General features: G+C 40.8%; 1 protein-coding gene across 3 annotated transcripts in view; it reads left to right on the top strand.

Annotated features, from left to right (window-relative positions):
* The window catches only part of IDO2 (indoleamine 2,3-dioxygenase 2), a 44,703-nt gene extending 23,194 nt beyond the window's left edge, over positions 1-21,509 (top strand). For all 3 annotated transcript variants that reach the window (XM_040643230.1, XM_008706342.2, XM_040643229.1), the window contains 3 exons: positions 12,440-12,491; positions 18,911-19,059; positions 20,245-21,509. In XM_040643230.1, coding sequence (XP_040499164.1) covers positions 12,440-12,491; positions 18,911-19,059; positions 20,245-20,600 — 557 coding nt within the window. In that variant the 3' untranslated portion in view covers positions 20,601-21,509. The remainder of the gene's footprint in view (positions 1-12,439; positions 12,492-18,910; positions 19,060-20,244) is intronic.
* The last annotated feature ends 299 nt before the right edge of the window (positions 21,510-21,808 follow it).

Raw genomic sequence — 21,808 nt, 5'->3', positions numbered from 1 at the left:
CTGTCTGGATGTTGGGGCCGCTCTGTGCTTTGGGTCTGTAACCTGTAAAAACTGAATTCAGTACCCTAGATTTATGGGTAGCTGTTAGGACTTCTTTGATGAAAGTTATTCCCCTTCCCAGCCTACCGGTATTTCTGTTAATGACTTCTGGAGCTTGAGCTCCCTGTGCTGTCTGAAGAAGGTATTACAGTCAGAACCACGTACTGGTGATAAAAACCTCTGCTAGCAATAACAGCTGTCCTTAACCTTTGAAAAAATAAAATAAAAAATAAAACCAATTGGAAAATAATTAGCACAGAATTCTTACTAAATACCATGGGATAATACGACCACGTTCCTATTTCTAAAGTTTTCTCTCGTGGATTAGTTACCCACGGTAATCTGGGGATACCCTGGTCACCTGAGCCACCGTATTTGATCTTAAATCCAAATTTATTATGTCAGTGCATCAAATCTAGAAGCATGCCCACACAAAACCAGTTCTTCAAATATTGAAGAGTCCCATAAGTCTTCACAGATGTTTTCAGGCATACAAGGAAGAGTATACATTGCATGTCATACATCAAAAATATCCAGAAATCTACAATGATTGTTATTGTTTCATATGGTTAAGATTCACTCAGATTTGCTTGCATATTTATAACTTTTTTTCCCCCCTTCACTCCATTACACACATTTCTTTGCCACTAGAATTACCTCAGTGAGGGCCTGCTGCTGGTAAATTCTCTGGTCTGCAAATTGCCCTGTGTCACTCCCATTCCTGAAGAATATTTTTGCTAGCAGCTGTATTCTTTTACATGTTGAATAGATAACTACATCTTTCGGTTTCCACTGTCACTCTAGAGACGTTAGATGTCAGTCCGTTACTTGTTTGGGGGCAACCTCCCTTTTCGCTGTCTGCTTGTGAGTTTCTCTTTATGGGTCTCTCTTTCCCGTTGTTCATTTATTACGGGTGGGATTCCTTACACTTCTTTAATTGATACGATGCGTCGTTCTGGAAAGTCCTCACCTATTAGGTCCTCGCAGATCTCATGGCTGGTTGTCCTGTTTTCTAGGATCTATGCTTGCTTCTTTTTCCTTTTATTTATTTTTTTCCTAGGTATTGCTCATTGTCCTTGACAATGTTTGTAGGCAGTCTTTTGGAACTGGGATAAAGAAATATTTGTATTCAGTTCTTCCTGGTTCTTGGAGATATTAAAATTCTGGACCATCTTGGATCAAGTTCAGCAAGTGAGGGCCCATGTACCAATTAGGCAATTAAACTTGGGCTGAAAATGTGCAAAAAAAAAAAAGTTACAACTTTGCAGGGACAATTATGTTTTTGTTTTTGTCTTCCTCTTTTGCTCAATGCCAGGGTAGCCCGATTTTGTCTCCTAGGGCAAGCAGTGTTGGGGTGGGAGCTCCGATGCACAGTGCTGTTGAGATATAGGCAGTTGGGACACCCGGATTAATATGAGCAGGGTATCCTGTAAAATGCCTCACCATGCCTGGAACCAGGGTCCTACTCATGGCACGTACCATACAGAGAAGCCACCAAAACCAAGCCCAGGTGTACCTGGATTGGCAAATGCCTTCAGGAAAAAGTGGTTTTGCCACTCTAAATTTCTGCCTCCCTTTCTGGGGTTCCCACTTTCCCTTAAAATTTTGCTTGGCGCTTTCTTGCTGTTTCTTCAGCTCCTTGATGCCTTTAAGATGTTTGCATCTCTTATCCATCTTTTTGGATTATTTGTAGTGGAAAGATAGGTCCAGGTGAAGTAGCACTCCATTACCCCTATTGGAAGTCTCCTTCTGGAGTATCCAGAGCATTCCTTCCTTTCTCTCTGTTTGCATCACTTGCTGTGGACCCGGCTCTCCTCATTACTTGCAGGACCCTGCAGGGACCTTCCACATCCTGTCTTTCATCTGCCCTTTACCTCGTCTCATTCATTCTCTGCACAGAAGCTGGAAGTGCAGGCTGCATCTCTCTGACTCCTGAAACTCCTCAGTTTGTCTCCTGCATGGTGCAGGAAGGTAGCCTCCAGCCACATGTGGCTACCGAACACTTGAACTGTGACCAGCATGACTGGGAAACTAATTGTATTTAATTGTGTTTAATTTTAAACAATTGAAATTGACATTTAAAAACGGAATCAATGTAGGGTAGTTTTTTGTTAAACACAGCTTCATCACTGAAAGGTCATATTTCACTTAATTGTTGAAAATTAAGCATCCAGGTTGAAATGCAGTGTAAAATAATTTTTTAAATAATTTTATTTATTTATCTATTTGAGAGAGAGAGCAGGGGGAGGAGCAGAGGGAGAGGAACAAGCAGACTCTGCACTGAGCAGGGAGCCTGATGCGGGGCTCAGTCTCACAACCCTGAGATCATGACCTGAGGTGAAATCAAGAGTCATTGACTTAACCGACTGAGCCATCCAGGTGCCCCACGTGTAAAGTAAATTTTAAGTCTGTAAGCATATACAGAAGATTTCAAAAACTTATTACAAAAAATGCATTCATAATTTCTATATTGATTATGTTTTGAAATAAAAATATTTTGGATATTGTGGGTTAACTAAAATATAGTATTGGTATTAATTTTGCTAACTTTTTTTTTCCTTTTGAAATATGACTACTAGAAAATTTTAAATTACATATGCCTGTCACATTACATTCCTATCGCAGTCACTGCCTTATCCATTATTCTGAGAAGGCCAAAATCCTTAATCCATTCTGCAAGACTCAGCATGATCTGACCCCAGAATATTTTAATTTCAATTTATCTTTATTTGACCCCATGTTTCCCTTCACTTGTTCTTTCTGATACTAGCTTTTAGTTCCTGGAAAGCACTTTTGTCACGAGCACGCTATGAAGGCACACACTCGCGTTGTGTCTTTCCACAATGGCAGGTTTATTCAGTCCTAAAGCGAAGTTAAATCACAGTTATAAAGCAGGTTCAGGATTCCAAACTCAGTGACAGTTCCCCATGTGATTAAACTTGGCTTCTTACACAGCACGCAGAACAGGAGAGAAGACAAACCACACAACACACAAGGTAACAGAAGGGTGCAGGAAGTGAAGAAACCAAACTCGGAGTTGGTCTGTGGGTGTGTGGTTGAGATAAGGCCTGGATCTGGTGGGTCTGGTGGGTCAGCTCTTGGCAGTTACTGCTTCTGATGTTCAAGAGCTGACAGCTCTCGGTTCTGTTTGGAGATCACGGGGATCAATCGGGCAGAGCGTTCGGCAGCGGTTGCCTTTTCTAAGTGGTCAGATGAAGAGAGTGTGACAGTTTGCTGCCAAAATCCTTCCCTTTTTAAAAGGATTTGATCAGTTTTGGGTCTCTGCAGACCTCTCGGTTCTGCATGTTATCAGGTCTGGGGTGTTGCCTGATGTGGGTCCTGGCGATATCTCCTAGCTGCAGTACCTTAACTGCTCGCGTCATTGCTTGACATTAGCCCCTTCTTGACATGAGAGACTCCATTTTGTTCTCTACAACTTTCTTCAACTTCAAGGCTTGTTTATGCACTGTTCCTTCTGCTTCATTCATTCTTTCCTATTCACCCTCTGCCTGGTTCACTCTTACTTTCATAAACTTCAGATTTAAGCCCTGGGGACATCCAGGCACAAATAGCTGCTTACTCCCTGCCAACAATGCTACCAAGTCTGGGAAAAGGGGAAGGGCTAGAGCCATCCCAGCAACAGAAGAGACAAACAAGGGGCGCCTGTGTGGCGCAGTCGTTAAGCGTCTGCCTTCGGCCCAGGGCGTGATCCTGGCGATCTGGGATCGAGCCCCACATCAGGCTCCTCCACTGTGAGCCTGCTTCTTCCTCTCCCACTCCCCCTGCTTGTGTTCCTTCTCTCTCTGGCTATCTCTCTCTGTCAAATAAATAAATAAAAGCTTTAAAAAAAAAAAAAAAAGGCCTGAGCTGAAATCAAAAGTTGGAGACTTAACTGACTGAGCCACTCAGGTGATCCAAGGCAAGACTTTAAAAAAAAAAAAAAAAAGAAGAAGAAGAAAAAGAGACAAACGAGATATCAAGGAAAAGGATGAAGGATTGGCAGAGTGTAGGTATGTTCAGAGACAGAAGGAGGTGTCCAGGAAGTATATATGATTTCAAAGCTGGTTAAAAAAAAAAAATCACAATGCCTCTGGCAAAGACCTGTCACTTGGAAAATTGAATCAAGCTCTGCTTGATGGGCTGGTTGGTTTTCAGAGTAAATAGGGACACAGAGGAAGGCTGATGAACTTGCTTTGAGGTTTGTCATGCTTAAGGTGATGACAAGACATCCAGTGGAAATACGTGGCTTTGACCGTTGGAATTACATGAAAAAGTTACGGTTTGGTGGCTGTGAACGTCAGATGTATGGTTCAGTTACGCATCTGCAATGCTTTATTGTAGGTGTCAGAGCACTTGCTGTGTTACTTCCCAGTGGGACCAGATGGATGTTACTAAAGTAATGTGAGAACACTGCCGTACTTCGGCGTCTGTGGTTTTACAGCACTGATCCAAAGCAAGGATTTTCTGGTTTTGCTTTGCATAAAGACTACTTCTCAGTGTAAAATCTAAATCCCTACCCCTGAAAACTTTGAAAGCAAATCTCCTTAAACAAAAACATAGTGCTTATGACACAAAATTATCATCAGTGTAAATGAATGAAAGCAGACATTATCTTTCTCTAGAGTCACTTGGATTTAAAAGAGAAGGATGCTTGACCCACATGCTCTGTGTTTTGCTGGACACAACCACAGAAACACTGGAAGATGCCTGGCCAGGCACTGAATGGACCTGCAGTCGGCCATCCAGGCAGACGCTGTAGTCCTTGGTGGCTTTTTCCCACTCTACCAGGAAGCCACGTGGAAGGAAAAGGAGGAGGCGTAACTCAGGTGTGTCCTTAGATCCTCTGTGTCATTGGCTTTTAGGAAGCATCCTCCTCAGCCAGAACGGGCACGTATTAGACCCGGAAGCCAGAGTGCTTACGTGGTTCTCCTACCTTACCAGCCCCATGTTAATAGAACAGGAAGTTTTCTACTTGGTATTTTCTGAACAGTGTTCACAGTCTGTTGCCAAAATATATTTCCTAGTAGTCTGTTCTTTTTTATCATTTTTATCTCCCTTAAAATTCTCATTTTGTTCATGTGTTGTTCTCTTGATTTCATTGAATTGCCTTTCTGTATTTTCTTTTTTTTTCCATTTTTAAAAAATTTAAATTCCGTTAATTAACATATAATGTGTTATTGGTTTCAGGGGTACAGGTCTGTGATTCATCAGTCTTATATAACAGTCGGTGCTCATTACAACACCTATCCTCCACAATATGCATCACCCAGTTACCCCATCCCTCCACCCCCTTCCCTCCAGCAACCCTCAGTTTTCTTTCTGTGTTTTCTTATAGTTCACCTAGCTTCCTTAAAACAGATATTTTTAATTAATTTTATCAGGCAAATCCCAGGTCTGCATTTCTTTTGGGTCAATTACTGGAAAGTTATTTTGTTCCTTTGGTGGTATCATGTTTCCTTGATTTTTTTTTTATGTTCCATGAAGCTTTGCATTGCTGCAAGAGGTATTTGAAGAAGTATTCGCCTCCTCCAGGATTTTCTGACTGGTTTCAAGAGAGAAAGACCTTCCATCAGCCCTGGGAGTGATTCCAAGGCTTTCTCAGACCTTCTATGGATACACCTGCTCCATACTTCTTGCTCCCTCTTGTGGCAGAAGTTGTAATTGTGTGTGCCTTCTCTAGATCCTGCAATGCCAGGCCCGGTGCTTGCTGACTGCCTTCCATTTGCGTTCCCTAGGACAGTGTTCAAGGCTCCAGTTTGTGTGCTTTCTCCCAATCCCACAGAAATCAGCCAGTTTGCTGCATGAGCTCACTAATCTTCAGCAAAGGCTCACTGTTTCTGCCTTCAGGAGTGCACACAAGGAACTGGGTGAGACCCCCGAGCACCAGGGGGTGGGGTGATCTGCCCGTGAAGCATTCGCAGCAGCTCCTGGGAGGGTTTCTGAATGGAATCTGTGAGGTGATCAGTATGATTTGCATCCCTTTAATGCCCCCCAACAGCCCTATGTGGCATTCTCCTACCTCTTCCCTGCACCCAGTCTCCCCAGGTGTGCAACACATCTCAGTGTTCTGGATGGGGCGACAAAGAAGTGGGTCTGCTTGGCAGCATTCCCATGCAGCTGGGGAAGCCAGGCACTCACTCATATGCTCTTATTTTCCCTCATGGGAAGAATCACGGCCCTAGAAGGTCTCTCTTAGCACCAAGCTCTGCTGCCTTGTGGACAAGGTGGTGTGAGCAAAGTGAAACGTTCTTACCCTCTTCAGTGCGTCCATTTCTGGATCCTTGTGCTCAGCGGTGTGCTGGAACATCTCCACTGAATTCCCAGACTTTCACAAAGGCTCTCTTGTCTATGTGTGATTGTCTAAACCAGTGTTCTCTGTGTGGAAGACAGTGGAGACCTTTTACTCCACCATGATGCTGACATCACTCCTGCATTCTCTGATTTGAGTTAACTCTCTTCTCTGTACGTGTGTGTGCATGCACGTGCTGGTTGGTGCTTGCCACTCATGTCCCTCTTTTGTGAATGTATGTGTTTCCTAATATTTTTAATGGCCTTTTCTTTTTGTAAGTTTTTTTGTACATCTTGGCGGTCGGCTCTTTGTTAGTTATATGTGTTGCAAATATTGTGGTTTGTCTTACAACTTTTGAAAGCAGAAACTTTTGATTTAAATATAGTCAAGGTATCTGTCATTTCTTTTGCAGAAGTCTATGTTTTAGGAGGTCTTGCCTAAGATATTGTTTCATAATCATAGGTCATAAGTATATTTTCCTGCATTTTCTTCTCAAATTGTTGTCCTTCACATTTTAGTCCTTAATTCACATAATTATTATCTATATGTAACATGACATAAGAAATAAATTCAGTTTCCTTTGTTTGAATAATGCCTGGTCTGCAATATTGGCACTGTCTTCTATCAGATTTTCTGAAATGACTGGCTCTGTTTCCAGGTTCCCTAGTCTTTTTCATTGTCTGTCTTTCCCATCAGGAATATCATTTGTCTTAAGAATTATAGTTTCATAGTATTTCTCCTTTTCATCTCTCCCCTCTTTTCCAGGGGTGACTGTACTATTTTTGATCCTTTGCCTTTCACATAAACTGCTAGAATCAGCTTTTCAAATTGCATTGAAAAAAATCTCTGTTAAAAATTTTGCTCAACATTGCATTAAATCCGTACATTAATTTGGAGAAAAATGACATGCTTCTGATATTATGTCCAGTCTTTCTGTCTTATGATTGAGGGAGTGGAGAGTCAGAGAATAGCACAGAAATACAAACTAAGGTTGTTGGATAAGCCCCTCCCAACAACCTTCATATTGCTGGCTGCCAGCTAAAATTTATCCAGATAGAGAACTCTTTTTTAGATACATTTTTTCTTTTTGATATTGATACTGAGTTTTCTTATCCATCAACATAGATTTCTTCTTTAATTTCTTGAATTTTCTTTAATTTCAATCAAAATAAGAGACTTAGATATCTTCCTTTTTTTACAGATACCTTATATTTTTGTTTCTAGTGAATATGGTATCTTTTGATTTAAACTAACTTGTATTTGTTGCTGGTTTATAAAATAAAATTGATATTTGACTATTAACCTTGAACCTAGTACCTTGAAAAACACTCTTATTAATTCTAATAATTATTTGCACATTATTTGTTTCCTATGTTAAAATCATGTTATTTGAGAATCATGTTTTGTTCTTTCATTTATAATACTTATAACTTTTATTTCTTTAAATATTTTTTTTTCATACTCTTCTGGCCCATGTTGAATGGAAGTGCTGATCCTTGGTTTGTTCCACATTTTAAAACACTTATTTTTAATCTTTAAATATCAAGTACAAAATGTACAATAGGCTTTCTGTGAATTTCTTCTGTCAGTTCAAAAATGTTCTTCCTATGCTTAATTAGCTCATTTTTCTGTTGGTTATAATCATAAATGGATTTTTTATATCTATTGACAATTTTTTACATTAAAATATCTATTGACTAATCATTTTACTTTTGTGGGTAAAATATTACATTATTGCTGGTCATTGTTGCTTCAGCAAAAATTTGTATGTAATACTTAGCATTTTTGTGGGAACAGAGCACCAGATGGGAAAGATGTAGAAACAGGGCCCAAATAAAAGTCCAGCACATGGGACATTGTCACAGAAGAGCAGAGAGAATGTGAGATCACTCAGGAGCACTGGGAAACCCTGAGGCTAAGGGAAGATGTGAGTGACCTGAGCCCATGGGGTTTCAGAGAACATAGGGATGATGGTAGAGAATAGGTATGATGGTACAGAGATGATATTATTTGGGTCTCATAAAAAAGATGTTTTGGGGGCGTTTTGTTTTCTTTGTTTTAAGATTTTATTTATTTATTTGACACAGAGAGAGAGAGAGAGAGAGAGCACAAGCAGGGGCAGTGGGAGAGGGAGAAGCAGACTCCCCCATTGAGCAGGGAGCCAGATGCGGGGCTCGATCCCAGGACCCTGGACCCTGGGACCATGACTTGAGGGGAAGGCAGATGCTTAACTGACTGAGCCACCCAGGTGCCCCTGTTTTGGTTTTTTTTTTTTTTTTCCTCAAAGATAAACAAGGAAACACAGACAGGAATCCACATTAAAGAAACGTGCCAGGTCACAGAGGGGCCCCATTATGCGAAGAAGAGGGAATAATCTTCGAAAGTTAATGAGAAGAGATATAGTACAAATGTGAGGACATGCTTCTTTATTTTATTTTATTTTTTTACTTTAAATATCTAATCATTTTATTTGTCAATTACACCTCAATAAATCTGGGGAAAAAGAGAGAAAAAAACCCTTAACCTCCCTATATTAGAATTGTCAGTTTCTGTAAATGGCTTTTCATTGGACTGAGATCTTTTTTTTTTTTTTTTAAAGATTTTTTATTTATTTATTTGACAGAGATAGAGACAGCCAGTGAGAGAGGGAACACAAGCAGGGGGAGTGGGAGAGGAAGAAGCAGGCTCATAGAGGAGGAGCCTGATGTGGGGCTCGATCCCAGAACGCCGGGATCACGCCCTGAGCCGAAGGCAGATGCTTTAACCGCTGTGCCACCCAGGCGCCCCTGGACTGAGATCTTTTAACCACATTTTTCAATCCAGTCTCATGTTTGGAGGGAAACTTTGTTTCCTTCTCTTCATGTGTCTATGCAGTGAGACCTCCTCTAGATGATGTTCTGGCCTCCTTCACCCTAGTCTCTCTAATAGGTTGGTGTTAGTCTACACCAGCCATGCTCAGTTCTTCTCCTGTCTCATTCTTTTTTCTTCATGATCCGTGTGTTAGATGAGAGAATATGTATGGTCTTCTCCCTACTGTGCAGTAGCAGGGGCCTGGCCCTTTGGTCTGTGGTTTCCTAGAGCTGCCTGTTGCATTGAGGGTGTATTCAAAAACTCACTTGGCTGACCTCAGACACAATCTCCAGATAACTTTATGGATATTATAAAACATTTTATCTCCATCTGTTGGAACTCTATGTCCATAGCAGTTGGTTCTAAACACAGGTGGGGAAAAAGGAGAATTGTTCATCTCCTAAAATTCCTAATAAATGAATCTCAATGCAATTCTAGAGCTATAAGTGAAAAAAAAAAGTCAGGCTAGGAAGGCATAAGCAGCTTAAAGCAGAACATCTGCTAGAAAAAAATAAGGCAGTCTGGATGTCATACCAACAAACTCCTCCTCAATAAGAAGACAATGAACAATAACAATACCTTTGTTATTAAGTTATACTCCTGTCCCCTTATCTTCCCCTCTTTTTTTTATAATAATTTTTATTGTGTTATGTTAGTCACCATCCCTAGTTTTTGATGTAATGGTCCATGATTCATTACTCGCGTATAACACCCAGTGGTCCACGCATACGTGCCCTCCTTAATACCCATCACCAGCCTATCCCAGTCCCCCACCCTCCTCCCCTCTGAAGCCCTCCGTTTGTTTCCCAGAGTCCATAGTCTCTCATGGTTCATTCCCCCTTCTCTTTACCCCCCCTTCATTCTTCCCTTTCTTCTCCTACCGATCTTCCTATTTCTTATGTTCCATAAATGAGTGAAACCATATGATAATTGTGTTTCTCTGCTTGACTTATTTCACTTAGCATTATCTCCTCCAGTCCCATCCATGTTGCTGCAAATGTTGTGAAATTGTTCTTTTTGATGGCTGAGTAATATTCCATTGTATATATGGACCACATCTTCTTAATCCAGTCATCTGTTGAAGGGCATCTCGGCTCCTTCCACAATTTAGCTATTGCAGACAATGCTGCTATGAACATTGGGGTGCATATGGCCCTTCTCTTCACTACGTCTGTATCTTCAGGGTAAATACCCAGTAGCGCAATTGCTGGATCATAGGGTAGCTCAATTTTTAACTTTTTAAGGGACCTCCACACTGTTTTCCAGAGTGGCTGTACCACCTTGCATTCCCACGAACAATGTAAGAGGGATCCCCTTTCTCCACATCCTCTCCAACATTTGCTGTTTCCTGCCTTGTCAATTTTTGCCATTCTAACTGGCATAAGGTGGTATCTCAATGGGGTTTTGATTTGAATTTCCCTGATGGCTAATGATGCTGAACATTTTGTCATGTGTCTGTTAGCCATTTGTATGTCTTCACTGGAAAAGTGTCTTCATATCTTCTGCCCATTTTTTTTATTTGATTATTTGTTTCTCATGTATTGAGTTTGAGAAGTTCTTTGTAGATCTTGGATACCAGTCTTTTATCTGTAGTGTCATTTGCAAATATATTCTCCCATTCCGTGGGCTGCCTCTTTGTTTTTTTGACTGTTTCCTTGGCTGTGCAGAAGCTTTTTATCTTGATAGAGTCCCACAACTTCATTTTTTTCTTTTGTTTCTCTTGCCTTTGGAGATGTGTCATGAAAAAAGTTGCTGTGGCTGATGTCAAAGAGGTTGCAGCCTATGTTCTCCTCTAGGATTTTGATGGATTCCTGTCTCACATCAAGGTCTTTCGTCCATTTGGAGTTTTTCTTTGTGTATGGTGTGAGAGAGTGGTCAAGTTTTATCCTTTTGCATGTAGCTGTCCAATTTTCCCAGCACCATTTATTGAAGAGACTGTCTTTTTCCACTGGATGTTTTTTCCTGCTTTGTCAAAGATTAGTTGCCCAAAGAGCTGAGGGTCCATTTCTGGGTTCTCTATTCTGTTCCATTGGTCTATGTGTCTGTTTTTGTGCCAGTACCCTGCTGTCTTTGTGATCACAGCTTTATAGAATAGCTTGAAATCCGGCAACGTGATGCCCCCAGCTTTGTTTTTCCTTTTCAACAATTCCTTAGTGATTCAGGGCCTTTTCTGGTTCCACACAAATTTAAGGGATGTTTGTTCCAGTTCTTTGAAAAATGTCATTGGTATTTTGATCGGGATGGCTTTGAAAGTGTAGATTGCTCTGGGTAGCATAGACATTTTAACTATGTTTATTCTTCCGATCCATGAGCATGGAATATTTTTCCATCTTTTTGTGTCTTCTTCAATGTCTTTCAAGAGTGATTTGTAGTTTCTAGAATATAGATCCTTTATGTCTCTGGTTAAGTTAATTCCAAGATAACGTATGATTTTTGGTGCTATTGTAAATGGAATGGATTCCCTAATTTCTCTTTCTTCGGTCTCATTGTTCGTGTATAGAAATGCAACTGATTTCTGAGCATTGATTTTGTATCCCGCCACATTACTGAATTGCTCTACAAGTTCTAGAAGTTTGGGGGTGGAGTCTTTTGGGTTTTCCATATAGAGTAATATGTCACCTGCGAAGAGAGACAGTTTGACTTCTTCTTTACCTTTTTGTTAGGACATGCTTCTTTAAATGCAAATTAATAAACTAGTGGAATCAGTTATCCCCAAGCACCGGTTTAGAGCCAAAACTAGCTGCACAGACTAAGGAATGCAGCTCCACGAACATATACCAGACCTGGTGTGGCAACCCCTGGGCAAGACACTCTCCCTCCCGGCCCTTGTTTCCTGTACAAAACATTGCTTGAGCATTGATGACTTTAGTTTTCATCTCTTGTGAAAGCCTTGAGAGAGGTGACTCTTTTTCTCTGCTTTTCTTCTTTCTACTTCCTACATTCTCTCAAATATCATGTCTGTTTAAAATATGAATTTTTTAAAGATGGCCTTGACCTCTCCTTTTGTTGTTATGAAGTTCAGAAAAAGGAAGTGCCGCAAATAGAAAAGGGCAGCATTTGGAACAGTTTAAAAGTTCTGTAAGTGCCAGTGAGGGGCCACAGAAGAGAACATTCCACCTCCCTCCAGCCACTGCCTTCCTTCCAGGTTTCCATGAGGATCAGATAGAGGAGGCGGCCCCAAGAGAGCAGCAGGACCCATGCACATGTAACCAATTGCTTTTTTTGCCTGTAGTAAAGTTCACATTTTGATTGCTTCTCCAGATTATGTTGATCCAGACATATTTTATGCAGTCATCCGGATCTTTCTCTCTGGGTAAGTACAGTTCAACCGTTTTCCTGCATGAGGCCTCAGTAGCATATTCCAAATTTATGAGAGGAGACAGAAGCTTCCTATAGTAAGAAACAAACCAAGAAACCCTTGTTAGCAAAGTGATCATTTGAATCCACTCTTGGATAAAAGAGGTGGGGTACCATCTGCATGACAAATGACATTGTACGTTGAATATTTAAGTTTAGAATAATTTTCCTTAGACCACCAAATTAGATTCATTTATATTCACTTAGAATCCCATCTCGGCAGGAAAAAAAGCCCATTTTGCAACCACAAAGCCCTATCATTTATATCCATTCTCTCCCCCTTGTTACTAAGGCAGATGGGAGCATAGAAAGTGTCTTAAAAGCCTTCTTTCTAATGTTCCTGGAAGAGCTACCCCAAGTCATTTGTTCATACTTGTGGGTCTCTTCTTTTGTCACATGAGCTGTTAATTTCTCCAGTTAGAGAACTCTACCCTTAGATACATTTCTTCCTTTAAATACATTAGTTATACCTTCACATGTTTTACTCAAATTGCTTTCCTATTCACATTAACTGAGAGGAACTAAGTTTGTTTGGTTTTTTTAATGGTGAAAACTGAAAAGTGGAGGTAGTGAACGGATGGTGAAAAATGTGAAATAGAACCCACCTAGTGTTCCGTCCTGATAACTAGGAGATCTTGAAGTGCTATGGACAGAAGGAAATTTAAGCTGTGCCTGGAAGTAGTAAGAGACAAGTCCAATATCAAGATCAACAGATTAATCGATTTATCAGTAGGTTTAGTGGTATATTACACTGGTGAAAGAAGGGAGTGACAACGTGGACTCAGTGTTTTCTCAAGATCGAGTAGGTCTGCAGTGTGAGACAGTCTAAGGGGAGATCAGCCTGTGTGGGCATTCCTCACTGCAGAGCTCAGAGAGTGGAAACAGGAAGGTTTCTAGAGAATAACTTGAGAGTAATGGGTACCTGGCTGATGAGGAAACAAGTAAAATAGGGAAGGGTGCAGAATGGAATTGGGAGTGTTTCTTAGAATTCAGACTTTTGCTGTATACCCATTCAGTCCCGAAATCCTCCCCTAAAGAAATTATCTATCCTTAGAACTCTTCTTGCTCTCTCTGTGTTTTGCATATGCTCAGGGTTAAGACAAAGATCTGATTGTACAATAGTGATTCTAGCAACAAATGTTAAGCAAAACTGGCAGATAAGTTTTGGTAGACTTAGAGAGCAAAGGTCATTCTTTAAACATTTTAAATAGACTGGGATTTAGAAAGTACCTAATTCTGGAAAATCTCTTTGTGCTTCCCTTTGCTGTCTAAGTTTGTATTAGTCTTCCACTATTGCATAACAGATTGCCACAAATTAAAACAGCAGTTTAAAGCAACACACATTTATTATCTCACATTTCTGTAGGTCAGAAGGCCAGGCGAACTCAGCTTGGTTTTCTGCTTAGGGTCTCCAAATGCTGAGGTCAAGCTATCTGCTGGGCTGAGCTGTTATCAGGAGAATCTGGGAAATCATTCGCTTCCAAACTCATTCAGGTTTGTGGTAGAATCAAGTTCTTTGTGGTTTTGGAACTGAGGTCTTTGTTTCCTTGCTGGCTGTTGAATAGGATATGTTCTCCATTTAGAGAGGCCTCCTGCTTTCTTTATCACATGATGTCCTCCAACACAGCCATGGTGCTTCCAATCTTTCTAGTTCTTATATTCCTCTGATTTTTCCTCCTGCCACTAGCCAGAGAAAATCTCTGCTTTCAAAGTCTCCTGTGATTAGATTGAGCTCACTGAGACAATGCAGAGAACTCTGTATGTTAAGGTCAACTCATTAGTAACCTTAATTACACCTGAAAAGTCTTTGGCCTTGCTATATATCATATTGATAGGCATGATAGCTCATGATATGAAGAGTTTTAGGAATTAGAATGGAAATCTTGGGGCAGTATTTTCTAAATTCTACCCATCATGATTAAATGGACACTGCAGGGTGATATTGTTTTCATTAAAATAAGTTCCAGGTCAGCGATGCGTCTTGTCTGTGATCTACATAAATGCCTCCCTCTGTCTGATCCTCAAAAATACTTCCATGTAGTACAACTAAGTGTCCGGCACCAAATCTTCAATGTATTGATAAGTGTTGATGGCTAAAATCATCGGGATTGTTGAGAATTCTCAAAAGAGTTGTTTTGAAAAATTGAAATCTACTCCTATATTCTTGGCTTATCCTATGTTTGAGTTATTGTTTTTATTTACTTTTTAAAAACATTTTTATTTAGGAGAGTTCTGTCATCTGTAGATTAAACATATTCTTTTTATTTCCCACTCACATTAAATTTCACAGGGAAGTCATCAACTCCTGTGGAAAAATGTCATCTCATTTCTTTCTTTCTTTTTTTCTTTCTATTTACACTTCCTCTTGGGTTTCCTAGAAATTTACTATGAGAAAGACTAAAAATAACCTTGTCCACAGAGATTTGAAAGGAAACTAATTCCTTTCCTTTACAAATAGTAGTTTGGGCCCGAGAGTGCATGGGAGCAGACCTTGGGCTAGTCATAAAATAGAAACCCCATTTCCCTTCCTCAGACTAATCTCATCACAGGTGGAAAACATGGGTTTTGGAAGCAGATCGCCTTATCTTATCTTTTTTGACTTACATGCTGGTGTTTTTCTCTATCACCTTCAATGTGGCTTTAACACATCCTCTTCATGTTGGGACACCAAAAAGAGATTGATGTTTTTTGGCTATTTGAGCATCTGATGGTTCTTTAAAGCTGGCTAGGTCCTTTCCAGACAAACATTTGGGTCCATATATTCTAGGTATATAATATGGAATTATAGAATGATATTTTTTTCATTCATTCATTCATCAACCATTTAGTGAGTGCTTCGCATATGCCAGACACAGTTCCTGGTTCTGGGAATGGTGCATAAAACAAAACAGCAACTTCATTCCCATGGAGCTTACATTTCATTTATTTATTTATTTAATTTATTCACTTATTTTAAAAAGATTTTATTTATTTACTTGTCAAAGAGAGAGAGAGAGCGAGAGAAAGCACATAAACAGGGGGAGCAGCAGGCAGAAGGAGAAGCAGGCTCCTCGATGAGCAAGGAGCCTGACATGGGACTCGATGCCAGGACCCTGGGATCATGACCTGAGCCGAAGGCAGACACTTAACGGACTAAGCCACAGGCATCCCAGAGCTTACATTTTAATGATGGGAGCCAGATAATGCATAAACAAATATAATTATAATGTTGTAACATATATTGTATGATACTTTCTTTAATTATATTTGTTTATGGGGAAATGTAAAGTAGGGGCATCAGGGAGAGATAGAGTTGGTGGCTGAAGTTTCTTATTTATTTATTATGATCTGGGAATGCCATGCTTCTAAGTGACATTTGTGTAGATACCTGAAGGAAGTGAGAACTAAACCACCTAGATACCTGTTCCAAGCAAAAGGAACAAAAATTGCAATGACCGTGAGGTTGGAGCATGCTTGTCATGGAGGAATTGTTGCAAGGAGGCCAGTGTTGCTGGAACAGAATATACATGGGTGAGAAAGAGAAAGATACAAGTGATAGCAGAAGACCAGATCATGCCGGGGCTTGTTGTCTCCTTGCTTAGAGACAAGGGCAGCGGTAGCAAATCTGAAGACAAATGACATGATCTGTCTTAAGTTTTGAATCATTGCTCTAAGTTCTAATTGGAAAATAGATGATTTGAGAACAAGAAAGGAAGCCAGGAAAGCATTTAAGAAGCTATCCCACAATCCAGCATGGTGGTTTGGACTAGGGTAGTAGTAGTGGAGTTGCTGAGAAATGTTCAGTTCTGGACACGACTGAAGGTAAAGTTGACCAGATCTACTATTGGATTGCTTACGGAAAGAAGAGCAAGGGATCAGTTGAAGATGACTCTAAGGTTTTGGCCTGACCCACTGAAAGAATGGAGCTGCCATTTTCTCTGATGAGAAAGGCTATCAGAGGACCAAATTTGGCAAAGGGGAGGGGAAATTGAGAGCTCTGTTTGGGACATGTTCATTTCTGGTGCAGAGACCTGTAAGTAGGTGGTTGAATATATGAGTTTGGACCATAAGGGAGAGGTCCAGGTATAAGTGTATGCTCTTAAATAGTCCTAATATAGTTGCTTTCTAAATCGGTGAAGCTGGATAAGACCACTTGGGAAGTGAAAGTAGCAGGAAGCCCAAGAACTGAACCCTGAGAAAGTCTGACATACAGAAGTGGTCATGATGAGGAGGGACTGTTAAAAGAGACCAAAGTGACCATCTGAGGTCATCCACAGAGTGCCAAAGACAACTCTGCACCAGTGTGGCCACCGTTTTTGTTCCACTGATGTTTTCAGTACTCCTTGTCCATAAAATGTGGTCTAGAAATTTTACTGAAGCAGTGTCCTGAACTCTGACAAGTCATAAAACTTCTCTGGAACCCATTTAATTATGCAGCAGCTTTAGGAAGTAGGTCCAAATTAGGACTAAGACTCACAAAGGTACATGCAAAGTTACAACATAATGAATGGAGGGAGCAAGAATTCCAACTCACTCTGAATAATATAAAATGGCTAATATTTAGCAAATGCTGAATATGTTCCAGGCCCTGAGCAGGTATTATTCTAATTAGCTCCCACAACAACCCAATAACGTAGATCCTAATATCACTTGGGTAAGGAACCTGAGGCTCAGAGAAGTTAATTAACTAAGCCAAGGCCCACAGTTAATAAATATCAAAGCTCAGATTAAATTCTCTATCTGCCTGAAAAAGAGCCCTCTCCCCCAAAAGCTACAGCATGTTCTAATCTTACGATCAGAATCTGCCTTCGCTGTCCCCTGGCTCTGCTTTCTATGCCTCATCTGTTTCCAGAGTGATGTCGCCCCCACTGCAAAGGCCACTCTGACATTCATGCAGTGGAAACCATACAAGAACTGACCAAACCGGCCTCCAAAGAAAACAACCCACCTCCTTATAGCATTTCTTACCTCAAGGAAGTATTGGGAAAAGGTCACCAACAGCAAGCTGAGCAGTCTGGCCACGGCTTTTGTATGTGTGTGATGTGTTTCCCTTCTCTTGACTTTTAGAATTATAAGAAGAAGGTGAGACATCAACGTAAGCCTGTTATTTAAACTGTTCACAATAGGGACGGTGGCTCATTCCTGGCAACACAAGGAAAAAAGACTGTGCTTCTGAGTAAAAGTGCAAATCCACATGAGGGGGTCTCGAGAAAATGAAAATAGAAAACTACAAGTTTGAGGCACCTGGGTGGCTCAGTTCAGGTGTCTGCCTTCTGCTCAGGTCATGATCCCAGGGTGCCCCCTCTCTCCCTGCTTGTGCTCTGTCTCTCTGTGTCAAAAAAGAAGTAAAATCTTTAAAAAAAAATTACAAGTTTGGGATTTCCGTTCTGGTTTCCCCATTTTCTAACAATGTGGCCCTGGAGGCTTAATGGCGTTGTCTTTGTTTATCTGTAAAAGGGGTTTAAAAAACCTACCTTCATCACTCAAAGAGGTCAGACGAGAACATGAATGTGCAGGGGGTTTAGAGACTAACACCTTGGAAGTACGACTAGAAGTGTTCTTCATGCTGTTGTTTTTGTCTTATTATGGAGTCACCCACATGGTCTCTGGAATTGTTCAAGACTCAATAACAAATGTGACAGGGAAATGAGTAAAATAGTTGGAAGTAGAAGGAGCGGGACTCAGAACCAAAAAGACAGAGAAATGTAATCAGGGAGACAGAAGAAGAGAGGAAGGGAGGAAAGCCAACTTCATGTGAGCAAGACTCAGAGCCTCAATTCCAGTCCCATCCTCATGTCCCTCTGGTAACCGGCAGGGTTGTACTGTGTTCTCTTTATTGCTGCCCTCATTATCAATACCTGCTATCAAGAACATATTTGACAAAGGTGTTCCCACAAACTCATGTAGTATTTAAAACTGATAATTCAGCATGACTACTGTTAAAGCTATTTCAGGGAAGGGCAAAGGTGTGTGTGTGTGTGTGTGTGTGTGTGTGTGTGTGTGTTTACTTTCAAAGCTCTATTTGCAGAGTTAAAGGTATCAGGGTTGAGATTAGGTGAAGATTATTCCAGAGCCTCCAAATTGCTCCTATTGATCAGCACTGATATCATCTTTATGAATGAATTTTTCTAATAAATATATCAGAGGACCAGTGCTAAGGATTCCTCTCTGAAAATCCTTTACTTCTCTGGAGTAATCCCTCAACTGAGCTGTATTCTGTGGCCTGTTATGAAATTGAAGAATGATTAAGTACTTATCTTACAAAAATATCCAATCTTTTGCTCTAAAATTACCATTAAAATTGTGTTTGCTTTCTTACTCGCTGTTTCCATATCAGAAAATATGCTCTTAACTCCTAGCACCAATGCCTTCTCTTTGACTTTTACTCTGGCTTAGATGGAAGGATAACCCAGCAATGCCTGTGGGGTTGATCTATGAAGGAGTCTCCACAGAGCCCCTGGAGTACTCTGGAGGGAGTGCAGCTCAGAGCACAGTGCTTCATGCCTTTGATGAGTTCTTAGGCGTTTGTCATAGCAAGGAAAGTGGTAAGTCAGACACTTTCTTTTTCTTTTTGTTCCTTAGTAGGGAGGAGGAACAGGGATGTTTTTACCAATTGATAAGACCAAGTGCAAATTAAAATGTCATGAAGTCTATACTTCTCCAAGTCAACCAGGAGGCTGTGCACCTGCCAGATGTTATTGTGTTAAGTCAATTAATATTCGATCTCAGCAGGATATAGGGTTTCATTTCCAAATCTTAAAACATGCTGTATACCCAGCTGTTCCCTGGAGTTTTGTTTGGATCCTAGGGTAGTAGCCTCCTTTCTCTAAAATGGGAGAGAGATCTGGAGTTTGAAGGCTGTGGCATTAAGTCACTAGGTCTGGATATAGCTGGTGATGGGTCTGAGCTCCTCCACTACAGCCTTTCCCCGTAAAAATGCTGCAACCTCAGGCCAAGTCTCTTTAGACTAAAAGAGGGGTCTACCAGTTTAGAAGCTTGAAATTGCTCATTTCCTTACCTGCTAGCAGCAAGGCAGTGTTTAATAATTACAAAAGGGCACTTCAGAGTGCAGCGTTTTCAGGTTGGATTAGGAAAAGAAAGGACTAGAACTTTGTGTCATGGGGTCCAGTCTCATCCATAAAAATCAGTTGTCAAGAACCATGATGGTATTAAACACCTAATGGATAGCCTATAAATGATCTCTCTATCCACATTTCCTATCAATATCTATTGATTTTATTTTTAAACAATGACTTCAAGAGGCTACTATGAAAAACAGTTGGTCATTCTTTATTTTCTTGCCCTTATAGACTCTATTACTTTCCTTCTTCTTAGCACTGCCTCCAAATAAAGCACTTGGGAAGCAAAATTTAGCAGAGTATTTAGTAAATCAGTCTAAGGGTTTATGCCTTACATTTGTAGATCTCTGTCATGATGATTAGCAAGATACTTTGTCCCCCCCCCGAGTATGCAATAAATATTTATACATGGGCTGATAGATCTAGTTCCAACTCGGTTATCTGAGATGTATTTGCTTCATTTTTCCTTCCTTACCACCTATCAGTAGTCAAGAATATAGTATTTGATGTCTGTGAGCAAAAGAGCCAGCAACGTAGATTGGACAGTTAGGACGAAAGCAAGTTTTTGCTGCACTGATGTTCAGAAAAGCAGACAGCCTCTCTTATCTTTCCACGTGGAGCTATGGCATTGTTCTGGTTTGTTTCTTTCAGCTGATTTTCTCCATAGGATGAGGGAGTACATGCCTCCTTCCCATAAGGCCTTTATAGAAGAAATCCACTCAGGCCCCTCACTGAGAGACCACATCTTGTCCTTTGGAAATGGCCAGCTTCTGACAGCCTATAACCAGTGTGTGGAGGCCCTGGCAGACCTGCGCAGCTACCACATCACAGTGGTGACCAAATACCTCATCATAGCAGCCACCAAAGCAAAGGGCAGGAGGCCAAACCATCTCCCTGGGCCGTCTCAAGCCTTAGAAGAGAGGGGCACAGGCGGGACTGAAGTTCTGAGCTTCCTGAAGAGCGTCAGGGATAAGACCTTGGAGGCAATTCTCCCCCAAAGTGATTAAAAGACTGTCTTCTGCCCAACAGCGCAAAACCGGCAAACATGGGTTTTCCCTTACTCTCTCCCCCATTGGAGGGCACGTGGGCCCAGAGAATAAGAATGTCTGGAATAATCTGAAAGGGACCTCAGCCTTAGTTATACCCCTGCTCTACAGAACACCATCTCCTCCTTTGTTGAGAGCTGTTAGTCTTCACAGAGAAGAATTTTCATGGCCAGAAACTTTCCTTTCCCTACCTGATTACTGGTTAATAGCGAATAGCTTTGGACACTTCCTCATTCAGAACCCCACAGAGGAGCGAGTGTACCCTTATTCTATTTGCAAAGTGGTAGAAAATCAATCTAAATTTCAAAAACCAAATAAAATTGCCTGTAGACAGATCCCCTTGTTGATTTCTTTAAAAAGCAAGTTAAATATTCATGCATTCATTCATTCAGTTAACAACTTATTATGTTCCTACTGAGCACCGGTTTAGGGAGACTTTTTGTGGCCCCAGTCCAGCCTTCCTCTCCCTGTGTGTGCTGAGTTTGTGGCAGGAGGTTGGAAATGCTCCAGTGGTGAAGTGGAGGAGAGAGGAGGCTCACGTAAGTCTTGGAAGTCACCAGCATAACAATGAATAGTTACTGATGTGGGAGTGGATGAGGCTCTTCCACATGGTTCATCAATTTGCAAATTCTATTTTAGTTTCCTTCTTTATTTTTAGAAGAATGATTCTTTCTCCTTACACCGAAAGTTTGTATTTGTAAAATGAATTAATCGACCCATTGGAAATAAATGATCAAAATGGGAATAAATAGTAAATCCACATGTTTAGTTTACAAATAGATGTAACTTTTTATTGATTTATTTTCTATCTCAAGATCTCATTTCATCTGACAGTAGAAAGCTAGAAAACTTTCATCTTGCCAATTTAGGGTAAACTCCATTAATTCAGGCTTGCCTCCCACTATGCACACACACCATATTGGGGACAGTATCTACATTCCAGACAGCCAATCTAGTATCATGGCCTCAAGGAGAGGTACCTGATCATTGGGGCAGCCTCTGCCCAAGTTAGCATCTGCTGAGCAGTCCCCCTCCCCAGATGGGTACTGGTCAAATGGAGCTTGCAGCTTATCTCATCCTGTCCAAGAGGCCTTTCAGATTACTCAGCCCTCAAAGTCCCATCACGCCACTTGAAAAAAACATTTGACTACTTTCCATGTCCCCAAGCT

The sequence above is a fragment of the Ursus maritimus genome, unplaced genomic scaffold (assembly GCF_017311325.1).
Source record: "Ursus maritimus isolate PB19 unplaced genomic scaffold, ASM1731132v1 scaffold_28, whole genome shotgun sequence".
In the NCBI taxonomy this organism is placed as follows: domain Eukaryota; kingdom Metazoa; phylum Chordata; class Mammalia; order Carnivora; family Ursidae; genus Ursus; species Ursus maritimus.
The sequence above is the reverse complement of the archived record's forward strand: the minus strand, read 5'-3'. Positions and strand labels throughout refer to the sequence as shown.